Below are 26,846 nucleotides of genomic sequence, written 5' to 3' on the forward strand. Positions count from 1 at the left end.
TCTTGCCGATGTAGCGCGAATAAGCTATGTGTATCGTTTGAAAATGAAATCTTTTTGTTTTGGGCGGGTACTCTTTGTGGAAATCGCATTCAAAATAGCATCTAATAGGTTATTATTATCTCTGCCTCTTACCCCCTCCCGAAGGGATTGATGGAAGTGATCCTCTTGGGTGCTGGTTAGGATCTGTACCTGGACAGCTTCGGCACCGGAGGAATAAAATCAGGCTTCACAGGACAAGAACCATCGTTTATTCGGTGGTAAGTTCAGGGACCATACCTGTACCATATCTGCTACTGTTTTGTCTGCCCCTTAATTGTAGGGACGGTACATATATGACATTTACTGCTGTGTTTGGGAAGAGCTGCGTTACTGTAGTTGTGCATATCCTAATTTGATATTTATGGCTCCATCGGTTGACTCGGGCAGTTTGATGTGGTCTTGGCGACCAGTTGGCGCCTGGTTGCCCTGATACTGTGTATTGCATACTCGGCTTTGCTGTCTTACTACTGAGGGCGCTGAGTAAATCAATTCTTTCTTCGTTTTCACGGTGTATCCAAGTTCACTTGTGATTTCAGTCGCCATCTTAGGATTGGGCACAGTGAGACTTTCGTGACACTGCTCTTACTCGCAGGGGTAGAGATGTAGTCTTTGATTTCTATTTACAACTTTCAACAAGGCTTTGTTATGGCTTTCCGGGTTGATTGACAGGATCGCGACCCCTTACATCGCTTTTAGAGGTGAAGCGTTAATCTTGTAAGGGCAACCACCAGATTTGGAGCTTCGTTCTCTAGCGCTGTGTATATATATGCAATATATTCAGGAGCAGAAACAAACTTAGAAGTAATGACGAGCAGAATTTGAAGGCTAAGGCAGATTAATTCTTCAGTTTTATTTTCAGCAACATATAGCGGCTACACACAAGTCGACACATTAAATGTGCCTATTCCAAAATACTTACATTTTTGATAACTTTGTAGCAAGAAAGCAGCAGCAGACAGACAGCAGTCTAGCTAGGCCAAAGCGTGGAAAGCAAATGCGTAATGTTCAGGATGAAATCTTAAGTCAAACTGAGTTAGTTTTGGTTCTCAAAGCATTCTGATTAGATAGTTAATATTGCTCTAAACTTACTATTGGCTGGTTGAGTTTTAGTTCCATTTACATCATTATAATTACGTAAGAATCATATGACATAGAATAGTCTCGAAATGACGCAGTGCAGAGAGGAGTTACTATTTTTAGAATAGAGAAGGGAAATTTAGGTTGCTAATTTAATCTTTTATATATTCTTTATTTTTCTTACATATATATATATGCATATATATATATGTATGTATGTATGTATGTATGTATATATATATATATGTATATATACATATGTATGTATGTATGTATGTATATATATAGTTCGTCATGAAAATTAAAAGAAAAAGAAAAGAAATAAAAATTTTATTTATGTAAATCTGAGGCTATTCGGGTTGCCGGTTGCTAGCAAGAATTAAAAGCCATCGGCGATGTATCGGCGCGTACCAAGTACTAATTTCTTTGGATCATTTCTTATTTTATTTGATAGAAGATGGAAAAAAAAACGAAACAAAATTTATAAAAAGACATTTTATTGAATGCTTTTGTCAAAAAAAGATTACATAAACATAAATTGTAAAAGCATTCGGCTAGATTTAATTACGATAGACAAGTGGTGGGAATTGTGGAATTGGTGAGGATTTTCACAGTCATACGAAATAATTCAAATATTTTCATATGAAGATGATAGTTGAAATTCATGATAAAATGCATACAAAAAGAGCACCAGTTGAATAAACTTTAGTTTGATCATCTATAAATTTGATGCTCGTACATCATTACACAACTATATTTTGATATTTTTTATTACCTAAAATAAAAATATGAATAGTTAAATACTGTTTGAAATTTAGCGGTAAAAGGAGCATTGAGATTAACATTTTTATCAAAACTCACATTTAAAACACTAGTTTTGAAAGCTACAATGCTCAATAAAGTAAAAACGAAGCCCACAGATGGCAGCACTGGGAAAATTAAATTTCAGAACATCGTCAATAGATGGCAGCACACTAATATACAAAGCAAAAGCGTGTAAAGACTTTTTTTTTCTTTTTTTCTTTTTTTTTTTTTTTCAACAAACACATTTAAGATCTTTTCCTTGTATTTTTATATTTAACTTCAACAACAATATCATTTTCAATTTACACTTCAAAACACAGCATAAATATAAATAAATATAAAACTGAAAAAATAAATGTAAGTTTTAGATAACTGACAAAGATTAAATGCGCTACCATTTTTTTAAACAAACAAGATCAAATTTAAAGTGAAAACAGACTTTATATACACAAATTATCTATCGAATTGCATCTACAGCTATAGTAATTTCACATTTGAAACAGCTTTACAAAGTTTATGAACACAAGTTTCAATTTCGCCATTACATTTCTGAAATTGTTATGAGTTTTTTAACCATTCCGAAAAATAATCTTACATATGTAAAAAACTGTAAAACAAAAAGGTAGAAAGTAAACAGTTGTAAAACATCACACATACATATCACAAGAATAACTTTCTAAGCAGTATGCATACAAGATGTCACCTCCAACGACTATCAAAATAAATCGAGACTTTCTTAGTTCAGTTTACTAAAAAAAAACTCATCCAGACTGTTTCACAGGTATATTTTAGATCCTCAGTTTGAAAACTGATTGTGAGATTATAAAGCTAAAATTTGAAACAATAATTAATTTCCTAAAATGCCAATAGATGGCAGAACAGTGCCATTATTTAAAAAAAAAAACTTTTTTTCTAAAAGCGAACAGTATGAAGCATAAAGTTTTATAATACTTTGAACAATACAAATTTATTAATAATAATTGGCACTATGTTAAATGTAACCTTATCATTAATTATGCTATACGTACCTTGGTCGGTACATGTGTTTAATGAAACAACATACAATCATTCTTTTCCCCATTCTAAATTTTTTAGCAAAAAAAGAAAATTTAAAAAGCATAATTACTAATTTTAACCATGAAAAGTAGTTTAATTTTAAGGAAGTTTATTGGTCATCGGCCATGAATAAATTAGTGAAAATTTTAAGATAAAGACTTTTAGAAAGAGTAAATTTATTATTTGACTTATCAGACCTTTTTTACAAAACACAGCATTTATGAAATGCAATTTTTATTTACTTCACACTTAAAAATATAATTAAAAAATTAATAACAATATACGACAAGCAAAGATAATTTTTACAATTTCTTATCCTTCTTTTTTTCATTCCTGCCCAATTTCAACATATATAATTCATTTTAATACGTTACTTAATTTTCTTCAGAATCTCGTATATAATATTAGAATAAACATATAAATATATTTAAAAAAAAACTTATAAAGAGGATTAATCCATATTAAAGTTGTTTCACGAAACTAATTCAAACATACTTTTAAAATTTTAATATTATTAAACACTCACTAGTTCCTTTAAGTCTTGGAAAAATACATGAAAATTTAGGTGCCGAAGATCATATCCTTAATACAGCGAAGAGTAGTTTACCAGCTAAGACTCTCACAATATGCTCCACACACTATAACACACATATAACATTTTTCAAAGCAAATGTGCAATAATCCTCAACTTCATGTGCAGTTTTTAGGCTATTATCACTGCTCTAGTCTCTTTTAGTTTTCCTATAAAGAAGATAATGTTTTTTGTGTCGTCGAATTTCAGGTGCAACTGCCACTTTTTGGGGGGTAATTGTGATTTGTTAATTGTGTAATGTCATCACCAAGCGTCTGTGTACCGTATATCACATTCTTGTAAGGCTGGTAATTTTTGCTGAGGAAAGAGAAAAAGAAAAATTAGTAAGTGAATTACACTTAGCTAATTAAATTTAAAAATTAAAAATGCAGAAATCAGCAGAGAACATCAGAGAAGTCCCTATACATTTGACTTAAACAGGGCTTAGTCTTTATCATATTAAATTAGTATTATGATCCATTAAAAATTACTCGTGAAAACAACGCGAAGAAAACAACTCAAGGGAAAAACGTTGCGGTAAAAAATATCGTGGGAGAAAATAAAGCGTAGCAAAAACTCGGCAGGTTTAAAATATCATGTTAAAAAGTAAAGCATTTAAAAATCTTTATGATAATATCGCAGACATGCGTTTTCTGACTATAAGAATTTAAGTGAATTTTCCTACAAAAGGTTTGCAAGCACAAGAAGAAATAAGAAATATTTATACCCTTTATATTTTGTTATTGGAAAAGAAGGAAACTTAAGCACACAAAAATAGAAAATGAGTAGAAAATTAATGTTCCATAGAGTAGTTAACATAATTTTAAGCTTAAGCACTATTTTTTTATTAATTTCCAAATTTTGAATCTTTAAACTTCCTTCTTGCTTTGTCAGTAAGAATTTGTTAGTTAATACAAGAATATGAAATATAAAGATAAAAATATTCCTATTTTTCATTGTACTTACGAATCGTTACGCAAAATTCACGAAAGTCAAAAAACACATGTCTGCGATGATTTGTAGGTGTCTATTTTTACCATGATACACATGGCAATGCTATGACAATGTTTTAATACTACGAAATTTTTCTAGCTGATTTATTTTCTACCACGATTTTTTTTTTTTTTTTTTGTTTGTTTTCTTTCTTCCCACGATGTTTTTCTCTTTGCGGTGTTTTCTCTGCGAAATTTCCGTTCGCGATGTTTTCAGCAGACATCCCTAATAAACTAGAATTAGCATTTAAAACAAAAGAGAGAGAGAGAAAGAGAGAATAAAATGTAACTTTTTTTTGAAGAATTTTAAGGTTTATTTTAGTCAGCACATTATTTTGATGTTAATTTTTTTTCTGTACCTTCTATTTTTTCCGTTATCTTCAATCGAAGACAAACAGTTGAAATAACGAGCAAAACTGTAATTGACAGCAACAGAGCTGTGGCCACCCACCAGAAAGTTGTTTATTCCTGAAAGGTTCATGCCCCTCCCTTTTACGGCTGAGCGGATAAGACCGCTGAACACTGATCGTTTAATTCAGCTTAAAATGCTGGAGCATGGGCTTATTGTAATGAAGTTTTCATGGTTTTCCCTATGACGTGCGAAAACGTGCCCGATTCACTTAGGTGTTCGATGAAGACATTTCATCCCCATAAGCAAGTGGCTTTAGAGTGCCTTGCCATAATCTAATACATTCAATCCAGTTCAGTTCTGAGATGTTCATGTGTATACCGTTCTCCGTTTATATGAATGATTTTATATTAGGTAGCTCGCAGGATTAGAAAAGGCGTACAATGTTATCTTCTGTGTTGTACGTATTTAAATATATAAATTTCTGCATTCCCATAAATAGCGGAGGATAAATTTTGTACATTTTAGTCGTATCACAAGACGTAGTTTTTAGATAACTTTTAACTGTTATTCTGGTTCTTGGAGTTGAGACATAAAGTGCGAAAGGAGATGTTCGTATAAGCACGAAAGATTAAACAGATGTAGTTTAAATATTAATTAGATTAAACAAATTAGGTTTAACATCTAAATTCAAGTTCATTCGTTGAACTTGAATTAATCATGAATTAAGAGGACGTCCGGAATTTTTACCTTTTGCTTTGATATTAAGCAAAATTATATATAAATTTAATCTAATCTAAAATAGAAATAAATATGATATAATCTAATCATTATCGATTTCATATTTTGCCAGACATTACAGAATTTTTGATTAAGAAACTCAATGATTTCAAAGCGAGGAATGGCAATACTGCATGAAAAAAAAAAAAAAAAATCTCCAGCGCGCGAGATTGTGTATCGGAAATTCTAAAGATATTGTCATTTTAAAATTATTTTGCGATACTGCTGTTAAACTGAAATTTATGGTTTAAGTACGAAGAACATGATATTTAATAAATAAAGGTTAAAGAAATTACATTACGCCCAAATGGGCGTAATGTAAAATCTGAAGGCTTTCAGACTTTTATGTTTGAATTTGTTTTTATTTATTTTTTTCATCAAACCTGTTAGTGGGAAATATTACACGAATCACTAATTTTTCCTTATATTCCTTCCTAAAAACTTAAGCTGAGGTAATATAAAAATGAAGGTGCAGACATTTCATGACTATACGCAATAAATCATAAGAGAGAACAAATGCATTGGGTGAATATTGTTATTTTTGTTAAGGCTAGCTTCTCATATTATTATAATTGTATTTACTTTTGTTTGAATTAAATGCTAAAAATGGCATACTAACACGAAATACAAAAAGCCACTTTTTTCCTACTTCCGTAGTATAACAAACAATTATACAATTATTACAAGGGAATAGAAAAGCTTTTGTCATCATTACTAAGAAAAGTAATCTGACGCCGCACTTCCTACTATTCCTTCGGACTGCAATTAGATCCTGTTTTATATCAAGATCGAAATAAGAAAAAGGCAAGATCTAATCAATCGAAAAGGATATAAAAAGATGAATGATAGCATTTTTATGCTACTATCCGAATAACTTTTATTATATTAGCAAATGCCATTAAGCTTTGACCTCTTTGATAGTTTTAATCAGCTTTTCATCGGACAGAGAGGTACATAAGTGCTTTTATTGGCTTTTTTGTTTGTTTCTGAGTTTTCTAATTTGGGTTAAGTATAGCAGATTCTTATTTATTCGAATTAATAACGACTGCCTAATAATTCTAATTATCGAAAATATGCGAGTAATCCTTTCCTTTTACAGCAGAGATTTTTCAGGCCTTCAAATTTTATTCGCATTAACGAGTATGTCTCCCCTCCCACGAAGTTCGTTCCAAAGACTTACACATTTTTAGATTGTAATTCTAATTAAATTAGATTAATTTTATAAAACTCTATTTTTACTTGGAAGAAATGATAGTTTTCATATCCAATTAATATTTTTATTAAACACATAATGCTTACAGGAATAATATACAAAAATATGTATCTACACACACATTTGTATTCAAAGTTAAGAGATTAAACACGATTCTTCGAATTTCGCAAAAAATACAGGCGAAAATTTAATGAAGTTTAATATGGATACAAATTAATACAAGAAGGCAATTTACATCAGACAACAATGAAAGTAACCAATCATGATGCTGCAACAGAAAAGTCTTAAAATAACAGAATTCATTCAACAGGAAATGTCTAACAATAAAGTTGCAAGAAGATATTTAAAATTATAATAATAGGGCATATAGTCACCTCTAACAGAATTCTAGTCGTACAGCGAGTCTTCGTATTACCAACAACAGTGTTCACAACAACAGTGTCTCGTTAATAAAGCGACCATTGCTGTTCATTCCTGTACCAAAGCAATTTTAAACTCTTTGGAAGGTTCTTAGAGGTGTTAGCAAACTGCAGTTGCTCTCTCAAGTGCATTTCAGATACGCTCAGTCGCATCTACGGCCGAATAACGTTGTAGTAAAGATAATCGTCCAATACACAAATCCTACGTAAATGAGCGCTAACATTAACAGACAGTAATTGAGAGCCAACAGCATGCCTCAAAAATTAACATATAGGACACTAAGACCTCCTCTTTACCTTAGAACAGTCGAGGAGCCTCTGGCAAAGATTTATGTAGTCACCCAACATACCAGCCGGGACCATGACATTTCCATCGTCAATATAGTTCATTTCCTTGTTGTGTGCGAAAGTTAATATTGCTTTCAATTAAAGTTAGGTAAATAAAGGTAAATATTGCTTTAAATTAAGAAAATATTTATGCTATAACTTCAGTATAAATAGCAGGGCCGTATTAAGACTTTTGCAGACTAAGCACTTAAAAGACTTTATAGTGCCCCCACATTACATTCACATACATTTATTCTAGTTTTTCCCTCTCTCAGCCTTAGTTTAACTGTACCACATATTCCATAGTTTGATTTGGTTTGTTTTAGTTTATTATGGCAAAGCACACTATCTATTGGGCTATCAGCCTAAGGGCCTTCGCGAAAGAAGTTCTAAGGAAAACTGGCTCGTATACACGTCATACATGGAGAAAACCACGAAAACGCCGATGCGCCTGGATTCGAACTCAGATATGTCCGTTTGGTTTCGTTTATTTAATTCTGGCAAAGTACGCGAGGGCTATCTTCCTAAAGGAAGGGATGCCTTCGTGGAGGGTTTTATAAGGGAAACCTGCTCTTATAAACGTTACACATAGGGAAAACCACGAAAAGGCCCATTCAGCCAGCCCGTTCGCCTGGAATCGAACATAGGTCGGAAATACCAGTGTTCAATGTTCCATTTACCACTTGGCCGCTGGTGGGCTGAATCGCGGCAGGAACTACCGGTGTTCAGCGATTTTACCGTTCAACCGCTGGTGTGCTCTTATTCCATGATAAAACTGGTAGTGAATATTTTTTATGCTACCCCCTTTCTCGAGTCCCTAAGTATCTTTCTGGGGGGTCTCTTTTCCTAGATGCCCTAAGCAAGTGCTTATTTCGTTTAATGGTTTATCCAGTTCTGATAAATAGTAATAAGTTTAAATAAGAAAATCATCGATATCATAATGGACAACATCTGCCAAATTTCAATAGAATACGGAACGTTAAAAGAAACTCTGATGTCAGACAGCAGACACGAAACTTAATTTAGAAACTGAAGTATACAGTGAAACAAGTAAGGCATTGCTTACTTGAAATTTAGATCACTACTACCAACAAATATACTAAATTGCTTTCTTTGTAGCAACAATGATAACATAATTTGGTTCAAAATATACTTCATTTCTAATTTTCAAGGGTCTGAATATAATTCATAATGATGTGACTAATCCCGAAGTGTTAAGTTTCGTCACGCTTTTCTTTGTCTTTATAACTGCACGTAGTGGTGTCTTAATCAAGCAAACATTCTACCATCCTCAACTAAAACAAGTGTTTGCTATGAAATATATATATTAAACAATAATGAGTTAATGCTTATAACTTAAGACAAAATTATAACACAGCAAAGAATCCTTATTGCTTTCCACAGTTTTATAAAGAATAAGTATCCTGTTGGCTTCAGTATGTAAAATATCAATGCTTATAGAACACTGTCAAAATTCTTGTTCTTCTTAGGCAATGGCGATAATACATCGGATCTGTTATATTTTACCTAATCCGTTTAAAAGTAACAGATTTTCAATACAGGGACCGTTTAGCAGCTTTGATTGACAGGAACCAGAAGCAGTGACGCAGGAAACAGGAATTTAAAGCACCTTAGCTCCGAATACAGTTCTCTGCTTACGGCTGCTCTCGCTTAAGAAGTAAAGCTTACAACACGCCATTTCTCAGCGCTGCGCAAAGTAGGAAATGCAAATTTCCAACAAAAAGAAACAGAATTCTCTCAAATCTTCATCCTTGGTACTTTCCTTGGTACAAAAGCTTTGAGGACTTCGCTGCATCCGCTGGATTTATGGATAATCTGATCTGATGGATCTTACTAATGTTAGATGAATTTATGGATTTATTTTACTCGAGCAATGGATAATAAATTTATGGATTTATTTTACACAAGCAAAGCTTAATTATTTGTGTTTGAATAATCTATTTAAGATTAAACAATGCTGATATGATACGTAAACCAAAGAGAACCCAAGAGGTCCTTACCCAAGAGAACAAAAGATGGATAATGACAAGATACTAAAAATTGTTTTGCTATTATTTTATGCACATCGTCTCCACTACGTTCTTACCCCTCTTTTACTTTCGATTTAATTATTCACGGATATATATTTACAGTTCCAAAAACGTTTTGAATGATGCAAATATTCCTGTTTTGACATTTTTAAATTTAATGAAATCGATTTTGTAAAGACTGCAAAATTTGTTTTTGTTATAAAAATAAAAACACAAAACGTTTGACTCCCTTACGATAAAAAGGAATCGAGAATATTTGATTTTAAAATCGAGATTCATATTGAGGCGGTAGACAAATTGAAGAGCGAAATGCTTGCATTTGTATATAACTTAAAATAAAGTACTGTTTAAAAAAATGTCTATGATGTTAAGAGATTACGTGACGAAAACTTTTATGCAGGTTTTTGTGAAACTTATTGATCAATATAACGTTTCTAAAAATTTAAATCTTCTTCACAAGATTTATATTGAGTTCGTTTTCCAGAAATCTCTCTCAAACTTCATTATTAGAACATTCAAAAACGCAATAAAACAACCCAGAAATAAATATCTGTAATTCTTATGCAATGATACTGTGAATGTTAAACAACTAGTGCTCCATTTATCTGTCCATGAAGAACATTTCATTATATTTAATTTTACGTTTTCAACTATGATTTTCACGTCTGATAATATGTGCAGGAAATATAGACTTTCATTTCTAGTTTCTTCCTAAACATCATCTTTTTAGTCCAAAGGGATTTGAATCCCGAAGGACTATTAGTTTCGTTTTGGCATTTTGCGTCGGACTCATAAATGTCGGTTCACTTTTCAAACTGTTGCCACAAAATGTTAGAGTCCTGCATTATATTTGAAGAAATTAAATAATGAAAAATCTGCATAAATGTATGTATATTTCTCGTATTGTGATAAAACAACGGTACATAGAGTCATCGAATTTTGAATAACGTAATCCTCCAACGAATATGAGCATGTGGAATACCAAATTTGAAATTTGAAATTTGTTTTATGATCGATTTCCTATTTTTAAAACTTTGACGAATTTTTGATTAACAAACTCAAGGATTTCAAAGCGAGCAATGGCAACGTTGTGCAGAAAAAACATTTTTATCTCCAGCGCGTGAGTCTCTGTATCGGAAATTCTAAAGATATGCTCGTTTTAAATCTATTTTGCGATATTGCTGTTGCACTGGATCTTATGGTTTAAGTGCGAGGAACATGATATTTAATAAAGAAAGGTAACACACAAAATGTTAAAAAACGCCCCTTTGGACGTAATTTAAAATCTGAAACATTTCAGATTTTTTTTTATTTATTTATTTTTTTAAATAACACGTTCCATTATCTTCATTTTGTTTCATGGAACCAATTGCTTAATTGATGGGATTAACGATATACCTTTTGTTCGTATAAATGGAGATTCCATGCTACGAAGAACGTGAGTGGAATAAATATATCTAAAACTAATTAATTTAAGTACCCTTTTGATTATTAACTACGTAGTTTCTTTAGAGAGGGAAAGCTTGTTTTGGTTAAAGCTAGTTTCTTTGGTAGAAACGAAACCACGTATTAGGGGTAGTTACTTCGATTTCATTTTGAAGGGATGCTTCATACTAGATAGTTTTTAGGAAATAAAATTTATTTTATACTTAAAAAATGTAACTTACTGATGGATTAAAAGTAAATTTGTTTAGATGCTTCTTAGCATAAAAAATTTTCATTGAAAATACATCCTGATTTTATTGCTCAGCTAAAGTTTTTTACCACATAATACATTAGTAGAAAAAAACCAACCCTCGAAAAACAAGTTTGCGACCTTCAAAAAGCACAAGATAGAGAGAGAGATTTAAAAAACGTTCCAGAACTATTATAAATAACACGTTATAAATGCTCTATTAACTAATATCGTAAGCATATACCCAACAAATTCCTTGATCAGGTTTGTTACACATCAGATTTAAATTTGTTGAGCTAAATTATAACGAACACTCGTTGTTATTCGAGTTAGCTGTATCTTTAAATCAAGTAATCAGACCAGAAATAAAAATCATTACTTTTAATCTTTCAAATGTTTGGGCTGATAAGCTGGTGCTGTTCAAATTAAGCTTCCTAAGGCTTTTCATGTCTGAAAAGAAAAGAAACATTTATTGTATAGTAAAATCTCGTTTTCTTACAGTAGGACACCCAATAAATACGGATCATGTGGATAACCACTTACTGGCGAGACACTGGAGGCCCTTGTCGGTAACTGGAGTTTCGCATAAGTTGAGCACCTGAAGTTTGGGTAAATGTTCCGAGATCAAACGCAACCCCGTATCTCCGAACTACAAGACAGGTAAAGGAAAAGTATTAATGATCACATACCATGCAATCTTATTCAAATACTTTAAATAATGTAAAAGAATAGCAGATCAAGTAAAACTAATTCTAATATAACGAACGGTAATTGGCTTAGGTTCGTGAAACTCTGTTCTGCTTGTGGTATTTTGTTTTTATTTCGTTTGCAGAAGGTGATGGTATTTGAATCACTAAAAACATTACTACTTAAATAAAATCTACGGCAATTATCGTTGATTTTCTTAGAGTCTGATTTCTGTAACGTCTGCTTATATTACAATTCAAATACATTTAGTTATTTATTACCTATCATTTATTGACCTAGACTACAATTAATTTTACATGTAGTACGTCACGAAATAGTTATCAGATATAATTTCAATCCTGATTATCCATCTCCATTTTTTAAATTTAATGCAGCAAACCTTCACCAACGGTGAAGATAATCTCGTGAAATGAAATGTAAATAGCAAAACTGTACATGCCTGAACTACTTATTAGTAATAAATAAGAGTATTTTCTTATTAACACGGCCCCCATTATTTAAGCGGAGCCAATGCATGTCGTAAACGTCGCCAAAGGGTCGTCATTCCTAACCAAAAATCTTCAGAGAGAGCCAAGTAAATAGGATTCTTACTAAAGTTGTTTGGTTCTAACCATGATTACGTATAGTCAGCGAGAAAAGCTCTGAGTAGGATTGACACTTTGAAGCAGATCATTAAAGAAGTAATTGTTTAAACTTGTAACTTTAGAGGTTGATGGAAGTTCTTGGATGAAAAATTTTTTTTGATATTACATTGAAAGCTGTCTCGGAAATATTACGGCCATAAACTATATGTGAGAAGTACATGTGTTTGCTATGTAAATTCTTAAATTTTTCTTATTTAAAACTTGTCGTAAAAATAAGAAAGTATCAATATGTTCCCGTGTAGAAATGAAATAAATGACATTCATTCTGCATTTTTGTACACTTTTTATAATTTTAATATTACCAGAACATAAATGCAAATAAAAAAGTTAAGCCAGGACCAGACTACCTCTTCAGAGCACAAGTCATAGGCTTAATGTTCCAGATTTTAGGAAGCTCCGAGATCTCTGCTTCCTCACAAAAACAAGGACATTGCTTATTGGGAGTCACCGAAAGAATTTTATGTTTAGGTCTAAGGCTGGCTCGATCAGGTCCTAGTTCAGTACAAAGAGAGATACCATATGAAACAATGAGTAGTTTTCGGGTAAAGCTTCTTATTTTGAAGTATGATCTAGCTAAAAACATGCCAGAAATGCAAGCGGATGAAGTAAGATCTGCCAATTAGCTCATTATTTCTAAAAACTAAACAGCAGAAACTCTGTAAGATGCCATTCAGCGTTCAATGCCAACAGAGTCATAGTCACTTTCGATTATTCTTCAAAATTTTAAATGCTGATTGGTGATGTAACTCTTTTTGATATTTTAAGGCAGCTGTGCCAACTAAGTTTCTATATTTACTCTCTGTGTAAACTTAGAATCCATATTAGCTAGCATATTATTCGGCCCATTATTGAGTGCACCACAGTCACCCCGAATCTGTTAATGACATATATTACTGCTTTTCATTCTCCTCTGCATTTCATTTGGCTTCCTCTAATGAAAACTTTTGACTGTTGAATTCTACCTTGAAGAGTAAAGGAATTACAACATTATTTTTCACAAAAATGTATCTCATAAAATATTTTTTGTTGCCAAGGAATTATATATTTCACTGATTTCGATATTCGATGTATAGATTGTCTGCTTTTTTGTATACTTAATCATCATAAATACATTAATTTACTAAATATTTATTACATATTTACTAATTTTTCGATATTATATTCTCAACTTTATATGCGTTAAAAATATTTCTACTGCTGTGGAGTATTTTTGCACTTCAAGAAATTTCAAGAAGTGAGATTTATTTAATTAGCTACTCATTTTTATGTTATTCTTTTTGGTCTTTCTATCATTTTCGTCAACCTCACCAGAATGCAGATTTTGTTATGTTTAAGTAGCGAATATAGCAGCTGCATTTCAAGCGTGAGTTGAGAAAGTTAGAGATTTGCGGACCGAAGATCCGGCAACCAGTTGTAGTCATGCATTGCTCATCTAAGAGCTATTCCTGTCGAGGTTTGTAAATGATTTACCTGCTAAAAGGTTTTTGTTCGGCGGAGGACAACAAGGTGGAGACGAAGCTTGTAAGAATAAAGCTGATTAATTTTAATAACTTTGTATTAATCCGAGTCCCCGCAAATAACGGTGGACAATTTTCATTTACCTTGAGTTTTACCATAAAGTAACATTTTTTCTTAGACTTTTGCTAGAAACAAAGTTTCAAACGAAGTTTCAAGCAAACAAAGTTTTGGTAGATTTTTATCTTTCTGTGTTAGCAAAGTTCAGTTTATATATTTAGCAAATTTGTGATATCCTAATTCATTTCAACAGGGTAAGGTTAGGCAATATGAGACATGCTAAGTTAAGCCAAACTTTATAAAGTACGTTCACAAGAACAACACAAATAACCCAAATGGCTAAAATTGATTGCTCACAATGTCGTTAATTAGAAGCATGGTTATTTACACTTTTTCTTGATAAAATAAGTAAGTACCTAGTTGGAACTTCAAAACTTATAGCTAAATAATAATAAATGCAGAAAGTTGCGCGTTGGAAAGTTTGACCTCAGCCATGCTTTACGGTTCTAGTTGCTAAGCACATTTTCGGGAGAAAATTTTGAACAACGTGAGCCATCAACTTGAGCCTTCTCTAAATAATTAAAGTATTATTTCAAAACTCGCCAGAAACAGCGCACTTTGGTGGCCACTACGGTGAACTTTAATCAACTTATTTCAGTTGAACTGATGGCCGATGACCGTCGACTGCATGGCCGGAAGGATGATTCATCGTTTGCGCAGACGTGCAGCGAACAGGGCTTGTGTTCAAGAAAACAACTCTAATCCTAATCCGCCGGGTAGATTAAACCGCGAAAACGGGACAGAGTGAAGGTGAAAACACACGAGTAGCTGAACACAAATGCAGCACCCTTGTACATGACATGTAATTGTAGATCGTTTCCTTCAAAGAAAATGAATAAAAATCATACCTGCGTAGACCAGAGGTTGAGATAGCGCAGCGATGGCAGCTTGATGATCTGTTCCGCGCAGGCACTCGTTACTTGCGTAAAGGCCAAAGATAGGCACTCGAGGTTTCCAAAAGATCCACAGCTCAGCAGTTTCGCCATATCTGCATCCTGAAAAAGAGAAACACCATTAAAAATCTCAGTTTAGAACATCGTATTATAGCCTCCTTTTACTCGCGCATCCCTTGACCTATCATTGCTCCACGTACCCCAACTTCACCCCCATTATCTATAATAATTAACATCTATACCTACAGGTATAATAATAACATTATAACACAGAGACATTTTTATTTTTACCAGTTACACAAAAATGATATACATTGGTAGTTATACACATTTAATTAAATTAAAAATGCATACATAAGAAAATTTAATGGATACTTTGAGGCTCCCATTAAATGTGCTTATGTAGGTACGAAGCGCTGGTTTAGAAGATGATACAATAGTTGGAATAATTATGGATTACACAGTTAAAGACTGCCGAAAATGGAAACAAAAAGTGAATTAGAGGATATACTATACCTTTAACAAATCCGAAAGATAAGCAGCCGATGCGACAATGACGTTATTTGAATAATTTTAAACAATGAAGAGGATATATCACTAAAGGTTATCGAACTAATGAGAAAATGCAAATTTTCAAATGTTTCCGACGAATTACAAATAGTCAAAATTCACGAAAATCAATAATGTTCATCACAATTTCGCACATAGAACGCTGAAGACCTCGCTATGTTCCTTTAACTCCTGCTATATCTCATGCTGTATGCATATGTAAAACATCTGTATACTCAAATTGGAAAATAGTGATATTAAAAATATAATTTCTTAACCTCTGTTTTAATATTTTTTCAGTTTTTACCACTACCAAAAAAAAACCATATTTTCATACATTTCTAGCTCTCGGTTTTTATTACTGCGTGCACCATATTTCATCAGACAGGCCGAATTAACAATATCATATTGTAGAATAAAATCTGGAACCATTTCGGAATATTCCCAAATCATTTTGATCAAAAACATCTGCTTTTATTTTACATTAGCAGAATAGATGAAACCCCAACCCACCAGAAAGCTTTTGATTACATCCTTTGTATTTAGATTAAATGTCTTTACAGTGTATTGTTAAAGAATACAAAATGTTTAGGCTTATGATTTGGGATTGCGGGAAAATCTTTAATACTTTAATAGCTCCGTCCTTTAGATAACATTTCTTGAGAGAAAATTATTACGAAATGGACACTGTTAAGCTTCCAGACTTATAGAACGATTTTAGAGCTTGTAATTACATCTGTTGAATTTAGTTAACATGTCTTTAGTGTACATTGTTGAAGAATATAAAATTATCAGTTTCCTCTTTCCGGACTTATGGAACTTATCCTTTATAACGACAGTTATAAGATGCAATCAACGATAGTAAATTACAATGATAGTTCAAATGAAAATAGCAGATAATGCAATTTAGCACGATGCATCTTTATTTTAAAGTCTTGCTATGTTGCAAAAAATTCTTATTTATACAAAGGAGAAAAGTACAGTTAATAATTCTATCTAATTTCCTTGCCCTTAGTCTTTAGTGTTTTTTTAACACGATTTACACCAATACGCGTGAATAGTTTGGGTATAAATGCATAAAAACTAGAATTAATGCATATACATCTGGCTGACAATAACGCTATTGAAGTACAAATGTTCCTGCACCTTAAAGATCTTAAGACTATTAGCAAAATATAGAAGTCGCAGCCTCAAAGCTTGCCCTGCAGGAGGCGGCATTTCCTTACAAACAAACCAGTTTCAACGAACAATACAGAAAATGAGGTTTCTTAGAAATTCCAGGAGAGTATATCTTTAAGTAAAAGCGGAAAAGATGCTCCTTAATGGATAAGGCAATTAATGATTATTAGAAGATTAATCTTTCAAGGACGAGTTTTCTGAACAAGTCTAGCCGAACAAAAAATATTGAATGAGACTAGAAAGAAAATTGTTAGTTTTGTTAACTAAACGTTATAAACAATTTAGAAATTACCAATGGTAGATAACGAATCTAATTTTTTTAATGAGAATTAATTTTTAACAACAACATAAAGTTTTTATAGCTTCCTAAAAATTCAAGCGTAAGTAAAAGTGCATGATAATACTTTCTACATCAAAGTTCATTTCGGTAAATTTATGTTAGGAGATGTTAATAGTTTTCTCTTAAGCGCTACACCAACTGTTGTTGTTGTTGTTTAATCAACAAAGCACGAAGATTATCAAATTAATAGGACGCCAGCTTTCGGAAATACCATATCAGTACTAACTCTTTTTGTTATCTCTTTTGGATAATTTATTCAAATTTTCGATAATTATTCCTTAATGCCTCCTACAAATAATATATTGTTACGAAATGTCCAGGCGCGGTAAGATAGGTTCCTCGCAAAGCAGGGTTGCCATAAGATAGCAAGGGAATGTAGGGTTGCCCCATTTGGCGACAAAAATGGAGATGTGCCATGGACGGATGGAGAACCTTCTGGAATGACTTTTTACCGGTTTTGCCCAGAATGTTCTGGAACACAAGCCGAAAGCTATATAAACCCTGCTGGTACGCGGAGAGTCAGTTAGTTAGTCAGTGCCTCATTTAGCGAGTTGATAGTCAGTCATTGAGAGAGTGTCTCGAAGTCTAGCTCCGAGTTGGTCGTCGAGTACATCGAGAAAGTTTTTAGTGTATCGAGAGATAGTGCATCGAGAGTCTTTAGTGTATCGCGAAATAGTACATCGTCGAGTTTTGTCTTAGAGTACGTAGAGTTCCGAGAGTGACCGAGTAGAGAGTCGGGAGCTGTACTCTGGTGCTTTGCAGTGAAGTTGTCTTTACCGTTATTGCCTGATCGTGTGAAGGATATGTCGCTGAGTTTCAGCATGTTTATAATAGTTCGACGACTGTTAACGTATTTTGGAGCTGTCCTAAAAATATTGGCCAATAAAGTATGTTTTGAGATTTCTTTAAGTGCTGTTGTCATCATTCACTCCAAATCCGCACGAACCCCGTACAAACATGAAGTAAAGGAAGGAAAAAAACGCAACATTATAAAATCAGAAACGAATCCTTAAACCTCTCTAAGCATTTTTTAGCTACGCCATTTTCCCGTCATAATAGTGTACTTTTATTGTTTAGATTTCCACTGTGTGTCACCCTCACCAGAGATCGAATAGTTCAGATTGCTGTATATTAAGAGTTCGACCCCAATTTGATCCAAGGCAAACAGGCTGTTGCATGCTTGTTTATGGTGAATATGAGCGAGTTTCTCTTAGAATGACTCCCCTTAGGCAGATAGCCCTAATGTGCTTTGCCGTATTCAAATTACTTTACCTGCCTATCTTCTGTTAGGCGCCATTTCTACTTAATTGCTTTCCACGATTATTTATATAATTCTTGGTGATGCTTATATAGAAAGATATACACTGTGAATCTGAATAAGGGAGCAAAACTTTTTGAGATGATAAAATGCAGCTGTACGAGCAATATTCTAGAATATTGCTCGTACAGCCTCGTTCGGAACTCAAACGGTGAGAAGTTAAAAGGTAGTTTTTCACTGAACAATTACAGAAGATACTTCAGAAAATATTGTTGCGTTTTTCTTTCTTCTGACACCAGTTGTTACGTTATTTTCTTCCTTCACGTTCATACGGGGTTCGTAGATTGAAGTGAACGATACTACTTGATGAAGTATCGAAACACCCTTTATTAGCTCATATTGTCAGGACAGCTCCAAAACACTTTTACAGGCATTGAAGATCTACTATAAACACGCTGACACGATCAGCGACACAGCCTCCAGATTATCAGGCTATCACGGTGCAGACAGCTTCATGGCAAAGCACTAGAGTACAGCTCCCGACTCTGCTTGGTCGTTCTCGGAACTTCACGTACTCTCGAGACATTCCACACTACAACTCGCGATGCAGTCGACGACGCACAGAGTACAGCTCTCGACTCCTCGGTTCAGTCGTTCCTGGAGCTTAACACACTCTCTCGACGATGCACTAACCGCGATACAGTAAGGGACTCTTCGATGCACTCGACGACCCACTCGGCACCCGCTGGCCAGCTGTCAACTCGATCGTCTCCGCACGGACTAACTAGATGAGACACAGTCACTGACTGCGGACCAGCAGGGTTTATATAGCTTTCGGCTTGTGTTCGAGAACATTCTGGGCTAAACCGGTAAGAATTCGTTCCAGAAGGTTCTCCAAACCTCCATGGTATATCGCCAAATGGGCGATTTCTCGCCAAATATGGCAACCCTCCCTTCCTTTGCCATTTTATGGCAATCTTAAAACTGCTTTGCGGTGAAGCCATCTTACCGCGCCTGTACATTTTGTAACAATATTTTATGAACAGGAATATAAATTGATGTACATGTTCAAAGAAACTGCTCAAAAGACCATCCGTCAGCTGTAATGCAGGCTTCACACTTGCGCGACAGAGGCTGGCGCATGTTTGCGAAGACACCAGGCATTTCCCGAGTATCGCCAAAAACAACGACGAACCTGAAGATTAGATCCATGTTCGTTTCAACGGGGTATTCATAGATTAGGCTTTTAGTATGGCCCCACAAGAAAAAGTTCAAACACGAGAGATCCGGTGATCTTGGTGGCCAACTATGGGACCACCTCGACCAATCCTTCGCCGTGGAAATTTCGTGGTTTGTATAATCTACGGTAGAAAATGCCGTTGGGTGAGAGGACCGACACTTTATAACATTTACATTGCCACCTAGCAGCTAGCCGTTTGCGTTCCGCTCAGATTTTGTAAGACGAATATTGCTTATACAGCTGCTTCTATCACCCCATAAAGTTTTGCCTCCTTGTTCAGATTCACTCTATATAATAGTAAAACTAAGTTGTTGATCGGCGATGTTCCACAACTAATTAAAAATATAATGAAATATGTACTCTTATACTATGTTCGTCTTAAAAGGTGCGAACTAACTTCAGTGAATTCTTTCAATCAATTTTCTCTTCTTTTTGCTTTTAAAACAGATGAAGAGTTTTCAGTATTTTGCTGAAAAAGAACTATTATCGTGCGTAAATTTATTTATGCGTCTACAGTACCGACATTAAATATAAATGCTTCTAGGATAATTATTTTTAAAAATGTATGCACAAGAGACGAGAAGAATAAGCATCGTACATTGTCTCTTCGAAATATGACAGACACATATCAGCGTCATCAGTCATAATAGAGGCAGTAATTTTATCACGGGGAAAAAAGACAAAATTCATAGGGCAGTCGCGGGATTAGTGAAAATTTGCGAAACTTTGTAATCTGGTATTCACATTCGCACTCACACTCACACTACACAAGCTCACCAACGGCTGAATGGTAAAATCTGAGATTATTAAATTCCAAGGTTTGTTCCTATATGACATCACTGAATCCTAAAGTCTGCTCAAAAGCCACTTTTTCCCTACTTCGTTCCTATCACTTCAGTATTTAGTTCAGTATTCAGTATGATAGTTCAAATCCTGGCGAACAGGTTATCAGCAAGAAAACTTTTATGAATTTACCCATATGTAATGTAAACATGAGCCCAGTTTAACTTTAAAACTCTCCAAGACATTCCCTCAAATAATTTAGGGAAAACTTTCCCGATCGAGGATTTATATTAACATCCGATAGCGGTCATTAATATTCGGAAAAGGGTGGCTACCAGAAATGAAGCACTAATATAAATAACTAATGTTACATTTCTTAAGTGGAATTTTGATTGAACAAAAAAGTTGAATTTGGTTGAAGATTTATATTAATATTTGGGTTGTCGAACAGAAACCCAAATATTAGTAGCAGTAAGTAACCAACTAATGCATAACTAAATAATCATTGTATTATTTATTTTTAAACTGAAAGTTTATTTTTATCAAATTATGAAAAATATATTACTTAAAGATTACCATTTGATTAGACTGTTTTCATATATTATATTGTATGAACACTGATTTTTCTTTAAGAAGCACCTAGCCAGAAAATTCGGAGCAGCAACGGTCGACATTAACACGTTGAGCGTGGCGCCGGTCCCTGAGACCGGCAGTGAACTTTCCGTGTGGCCGGCGTCGGTCCCTGGGGACCAGCATTGGAATTTTTGTTTGGCTGGCGTCGGTCCACAGGACCGACAGTATTAAAGTTAAAAAATAAATATAGTCTCAATGAAATGTGATCAAATTTAGTTTTAATGGAATGTATTGAAACATTCTAAACAAAAATACGGCTTAGCTCGCTGCCGGCTAAACGGAAAGGACAGCACATTCGGCGCCGCGCTCAATGTGTTAACAGGTGAAGGAGGATGATTTTTATGATTCACATATACCAATCGGAAGTCCGGCAACCAAACTTAAGGAAATTCAAAATTCTAGATTGGATTTTGTTTATAAGAATACTGCACAATGTAATTTTACAAACATTCTTAAGAATGGTATTCAAATGCAAAAATAATCTAACGCACTATTTTCGACATTCGCGGAAAAATTTGACATTCATAAAATGTCACATTTTTCAAAGAAAACCCCTTAAAATTCGCGAAGGTAATCGCGGAAAATTTACCTCGAGAAAAAGTTACAGGCCTAGTCATGATCAAGGAAGGTATTTAATTATGGCAAAGCACACTACGGCTACCTGCCTAAGGGAAACGCCTTCGTGGAGGACTTTCTAAGGGAAACTGGCTCGTATACACGTTACACATGGAGAAAACCACAAAAACTCCCATGCAGCCAGCCCGTTCGCGGGCATGATCAAGGAAGAAGCTGATATTGTAAAAACAGGGAGAAATGGGACCTTTTATAAGATTTAAAATAAAATACAAATAATTCCCGAGAACAGTTACACATATTGGCCCTTCTATCTTCTTATCACGTTTTGCATATATAAAAAATGATGCATGTTTAATGCTTACATAACCTTTTTTTTTTTTTTAGAATCGATTTAGCTTGTGCTGCGTAACTGATTTTTAATACTCAGTTCTGGAATACAACACTAATTTTTGTAATCCGAAGCCATTCTTGCTTCGACTGCGTAGTACATCAATTAACTGTGGTTTTGATTTCAGGTTTCTGATATTTCGCTGTCAGCTGATTTCAATCATTCGTTTTGATAAAATGATTTATGTTCATCATGTTTTTTTTTTTTTTTTCAATACAAACTATGAATGGCATAATCTTAAAAAATCTTTGAAAGCGGCATTCACTTGCTATCAGAGTGACCTTTCGGCAAAAGTATATATGCATAATAACTTCAAAATATATATATATATATATTTCATACTAATTTATGCAAGAAAATATTATTAGATCTAAAAAAAGCTTATATATTTGTTCTTTTTATTTACTTTACGGCAGTTTATGATATAATTATCACAAGTAATCTTAATGTATATCTGTTAAATTCATGTAAATGAACAGACATGGATCAGAAAAGGCAACTCTTACTTCACAGTCGTCCTGTAGGAAGCTTATACATATCTCCTTTACATTTTATGGTAATTACATACAATATGTAAATACTGGAAGTAATATTTATTCATTAGCTTAGAAGATATTGCTAAATTAATTAGTTCTTAATAAAATCTGTCGCTTTAAAATTTTTCCTTTGTCAAAAGGCGCCATTTTACTTTAAGCTGTCCGTGACGCTTAGGAAACAAACTTTTAAAAAGGTCTTTTGAAGAATTATCATCTAAACTTCTGAAACTAAACAGAGATCAGAAAAAGGGTGTATAAAACCCTTTATTTAATCATAAAATTAACAAATGTCCCAACGTGCGTTACAAGAACTTATTCCACCAAAATATTTGAATGATTCTAATATCAATTCAATGAAGATCCCAGAGAGAAAGAATGGTCACTTTGAACATTTACAGTTTATTCTAAAATATAGTCCCTATAACTCAGTTCCAAATGTCGTAATACTACTAAAAATTTCCATCACACTTGGTTGTACGTGTTGTTGAGAGAAAAAATTTTTAAAATGCAAATCAATTAAGAGTACCTTAAATTCTAAAAATGAGTACATTTCGTTTAAAAGCTCTTACTATACTATTTATGTAACATCAACTGGAGTCATGGGAAAAATTTTTTGTCTAGAATGTCATGGACGATTTTGCTAACGTAAAAACAAGTAAAATAGCTCTTTAAATACTGAAATTAAATTCTATGTTTATTTAAAAAATAAATTTTTTTCTATATATATCTCTTTGATATTTTAAAGATTTTTTTTTTTTTTTTTTTTTTTTTTTTTTTGGTCTGCATTGAGAGGGCAACAAACAGAACGGCACTGACGGCAAAACCTCTGGCTACGCTCTTGTTTTAAATGTTTGTTTCAAAAGTTCTCACATTTTCCAAGCGTGTTGTTCTACTTCCTTACTTGCGTCTTAATGTTCCTTTACTTCTAGTAACGCCCCCTAGATCTTCTCAAGCTCATATTTGGAAACTATAATGAAGAACAAAAATTGTTATTTAAAAGCAACATTTCTCCAAGGCATTAAAAAATTCTCTACCGCAAAAGCAGATTATCTTTTCTCGGAATCATTTCTCCCTGCGTTTTTGCTTTTATAAGAATCGCTTCATATAAATATTTACAACACACAAAGATCATTTATTAATTCTTAGAATAATCAGGAAGCATTTTTCGAAGAATTCACCCCGCATTCCGCCATACTGTCAATAGAATATTATTGAATGGAAAGGAAACAAGGAGGTTACAGAATGCTGCAAACGCCCACCTATCGTTTCCTTGGTAACTGTAGCAAGATAATCTTTTAACTCAAAAGCGTGTGTAAAAATAGTCATGGAAGACATTATGAAGCATTCCGAAATATGAATTAACAGGTTCTCTAACAGAGCAATGACTCCAGAGAATTCCACGAAAACAAGCGAAAGAGATAATTAAAGGTTTTGAAAATCAAAGGCTAATGGTAGTCCGGAGTCATTTTGAAATTCGGATATTACGAACTTATTTACCGCATAAAAATGCAGGCTCATTCGTTAGCTATGAAAAATATTTTTTTTTAACGTGATTAGTTTGTAAGGATTCTTATAATTAACACATTATTTCTTATGTCACATCATTCTTCTTTCACGTTATTATATTATCTTTCCTTCACTTCTACTGTTTCATCAATTCCAACAGAATATCTTATAAAGAGAGTTTTTAATAGCTAGTTTCTACTAGTTGCTTAGCTTGTTTCTGAATGAAAGTAAGTTATAGCCGTGAAAAAGCGCAGCCATGCTAACTATACAGTCAAACCTGTTAAGCTTTCAACTTTGACTGGCAAACACTTTGCTCTGTTGTGTTTGTCCTGATAAAATAACGAACAGTTAATTGTTTTAGTTCTGTAACTTCCAGATTAAATTTTAATAAATTCTTCAGCTGTTTCACATTGCTGTATTTATTTAATGATAAAATGTAAAAATCAGAGGAGAATTTGTACAGCAGTTGAGAAGGTTAGTGTTTAGATTAAATCAAACAAAGTTAAACCTTACAAATTAATTAATTTGACATCCGCCGTTTTCATAATAATCTCAGTTTTTAGATGAGAAATATTGAGATTAGTCTTCCCGACGGACTTGCACTTGCTAAGAAAGCAATCCCTGGAAATTGTAGGCAAATGCATTAGTGCAAGCCAATGGTCCTCAAATAGTTTTGGATCTAAAATTTCCCTTGCTGTACCAGAAAGTTTTAAGCCCACAAGATTAGGTTAAATTATTTGAATACCGCATAGCACAAGAGGGCTATCTGCCAGGAGAGAGATGCCTTTATGAAGGATGTTGTAAGGGAAACTATACCAATTAATCATACACCTTGTATGATGGATCGATGGATCCTGTACTCTCCTGTCATTCAATCTTTCGCTCAAAGGGAAATTGACTCGTAATCAAGTTACAATGAAGAAAACTATGATAACCAGTCGTACAGCTAAACCGCTTGCCTCGGATCGAATCCGAATCAAACTTTCAGTATTCAGCGGCCACTGGTTGAGCGTTGGCTCAATACTTGGGACCTTGTAAAGAACAGCATGAATTTGCCCACCTCCATCAAAGGTTTGATGAATAACACTTCGGGAGGCGGATCCGTAGGTCTCCTTCGGCTCGCCAGTATTTTCAATATTCCCATGCGGCATAAACGCTACACATGTACAAACATCCACTGGAACTCGGGTCGGAGAAGATATGGATGTTTGCAAGTGTATATGCGGTATAGGGGAACTTAAAATACTGGCTCCTCCCAAATTGCTTGGGAGCGGGAGAAGAAGGATGGGAGATACTCGGATCCGTCGTCGGTATTTTCTTTAATCAAAATTTGGGCTGATGCACAGCTAATGAAGTGGCTGAAAGGTGGATAAAAATTATACGTTTAAGGAAAGTGATAAAATTCTGATGTCCTGTACCTTCTTCCAATAGCATCAACTTCTAGAGAGGGTTTTCAGTTTTATAGTATTTGCTACCATGCCGCAAAGAAGTGTAGATTTACAAACACTCATCATTTTCTGGACTCACTACGAATGTTATGGCATACAGCCACGCCAAACACCTACAAAGCTCTCATACCATTATGGCAAGCACCTACAGGACTTTCACATAATCATGCCAAACACCTAAAGATCTCTTATACTACCATGCAAGAAACTACCTACTTAATAGGTACAGCGCATAGTTGATGCTATTATGCTAGTTAAAAAATAAATGAAATGCGTATTTCAAATTCAGAAACATTTTACATAAGTAAAGTAAGCACACAGTAAGTATATATTTTAAATAATCACATTATTTTATAAATGAATCGCAGTTAGTGAAAAGGATAAGCTTTCTTCAACGAAAATGTTTCAAAATCGAGAAATCAAACTCGACATTTCGTGCTCCACAATGATTTTTCTTAACCATATTTACTTTTTAAAACAACGACCTCCGAATACACCTATATGATGTCATATGTTGATTATTAATTTTCAATGATTTCCCAAATCAGTTAATTCCCAGTAATCGAATTTCGCTTTCAGTGTGTCAGAGCATCCAAACCTTCTGTTAAAACCAGAGGAGATTTCCTTAAGGTCTTCTGGCAAATCTCCAAATCTCCCGATTTTTTAACTGAATCCGAATTAGACCATTTATTTAAACGTATTTTTTAGAAGACATGTTAATCATTTACCATTCCAAGAAAAAAGAAAGCCATGCAAAAAGTTTTGAAGACAAATTCTTCAACAAAATATTGAAGGATATTATCATTTCAAAATGAAATTCAAATTATGTAAATTCCTCCCCCAAATGCGAAATCTGTCAGCAATGTTTTAGAATAAATTTTTATCTTATCGGAATTGTTTTCAGTTCATCATAAATATTTGTAGCGTGTTTTATGAAGACTTAACTAATGTTTAAGGTAATATTTATATTTCATGTGGCTTTACCTGTAGCATAAACTAGCTGAAGGGCTCACATTGTTTGGACTTTAAGCAGACTACATATAGGAGAAAAACTTAGGAAGCCACATTTAAAGGAACAGGGATAGTTTTTTTGAAATCTCAGGTAGACAGAGGTTTTCCTCATATTTTGGTTGAAGGTGAATAGCGCAAAACCTTACGAAGTCCGAATAAAACAGTAGAAAAGTGTAGAACTAATACGGTAACCATGTAACGGTTTAGAAAGAATTCACTAGGTTAT

General features: G+C 33.7%; 1 protein-coding gene across 1 annotated transcript in view; it reads right to left on the reverse strand.

Moving 5' to 3' along the window:
• Positions 1-1,596: 1,596 nt before the first annotated feature.
• The window catches only part of LOC118193980 (C-Maf-inducing protein-like), a 475,282-nt gene continuing 450,032 nt past the window's right edge, over positions 1,597-26,846 (reverse strand). Inside the window, exons 16-19 of the mRNA XM_085826581.1 lie at positions 15,129-15,275; positions 11,897-12,002; positions 11,733-11,803; positions 1,597-3,865 (exon numbers count right to left, since the gene is read on the reverse strand). Of these exons, the coding sequence (XP_085682707.1) occupies positions 3,812-3,865; positions 11,733-11,803; positions 11,897-12,002; positions 15,129-15,275 (378 nt within the window). The 3' untranslated portion in view covers positions 1,597-3,811. The remainder of the gene's footprint in view (positions 3,866-11,732; positions 11,804-11,896; positions 12,003-15,128; positions 15,276-26,846) is intronic.

Source organism: Stegodyphus dumicola, chromosome 1 (assembly GCF_044657685.1).
Source record: "Stegodyphus dumicola isolate Sdum_Otavi_A_Nest chromosome 1, ASM4465768v1".
NCBI lineage: Eukaryota > Metazoa > Arthropoda > Arachnida > Araneae > Eresidae > Stegodyphus > Stegodyphus dumicola.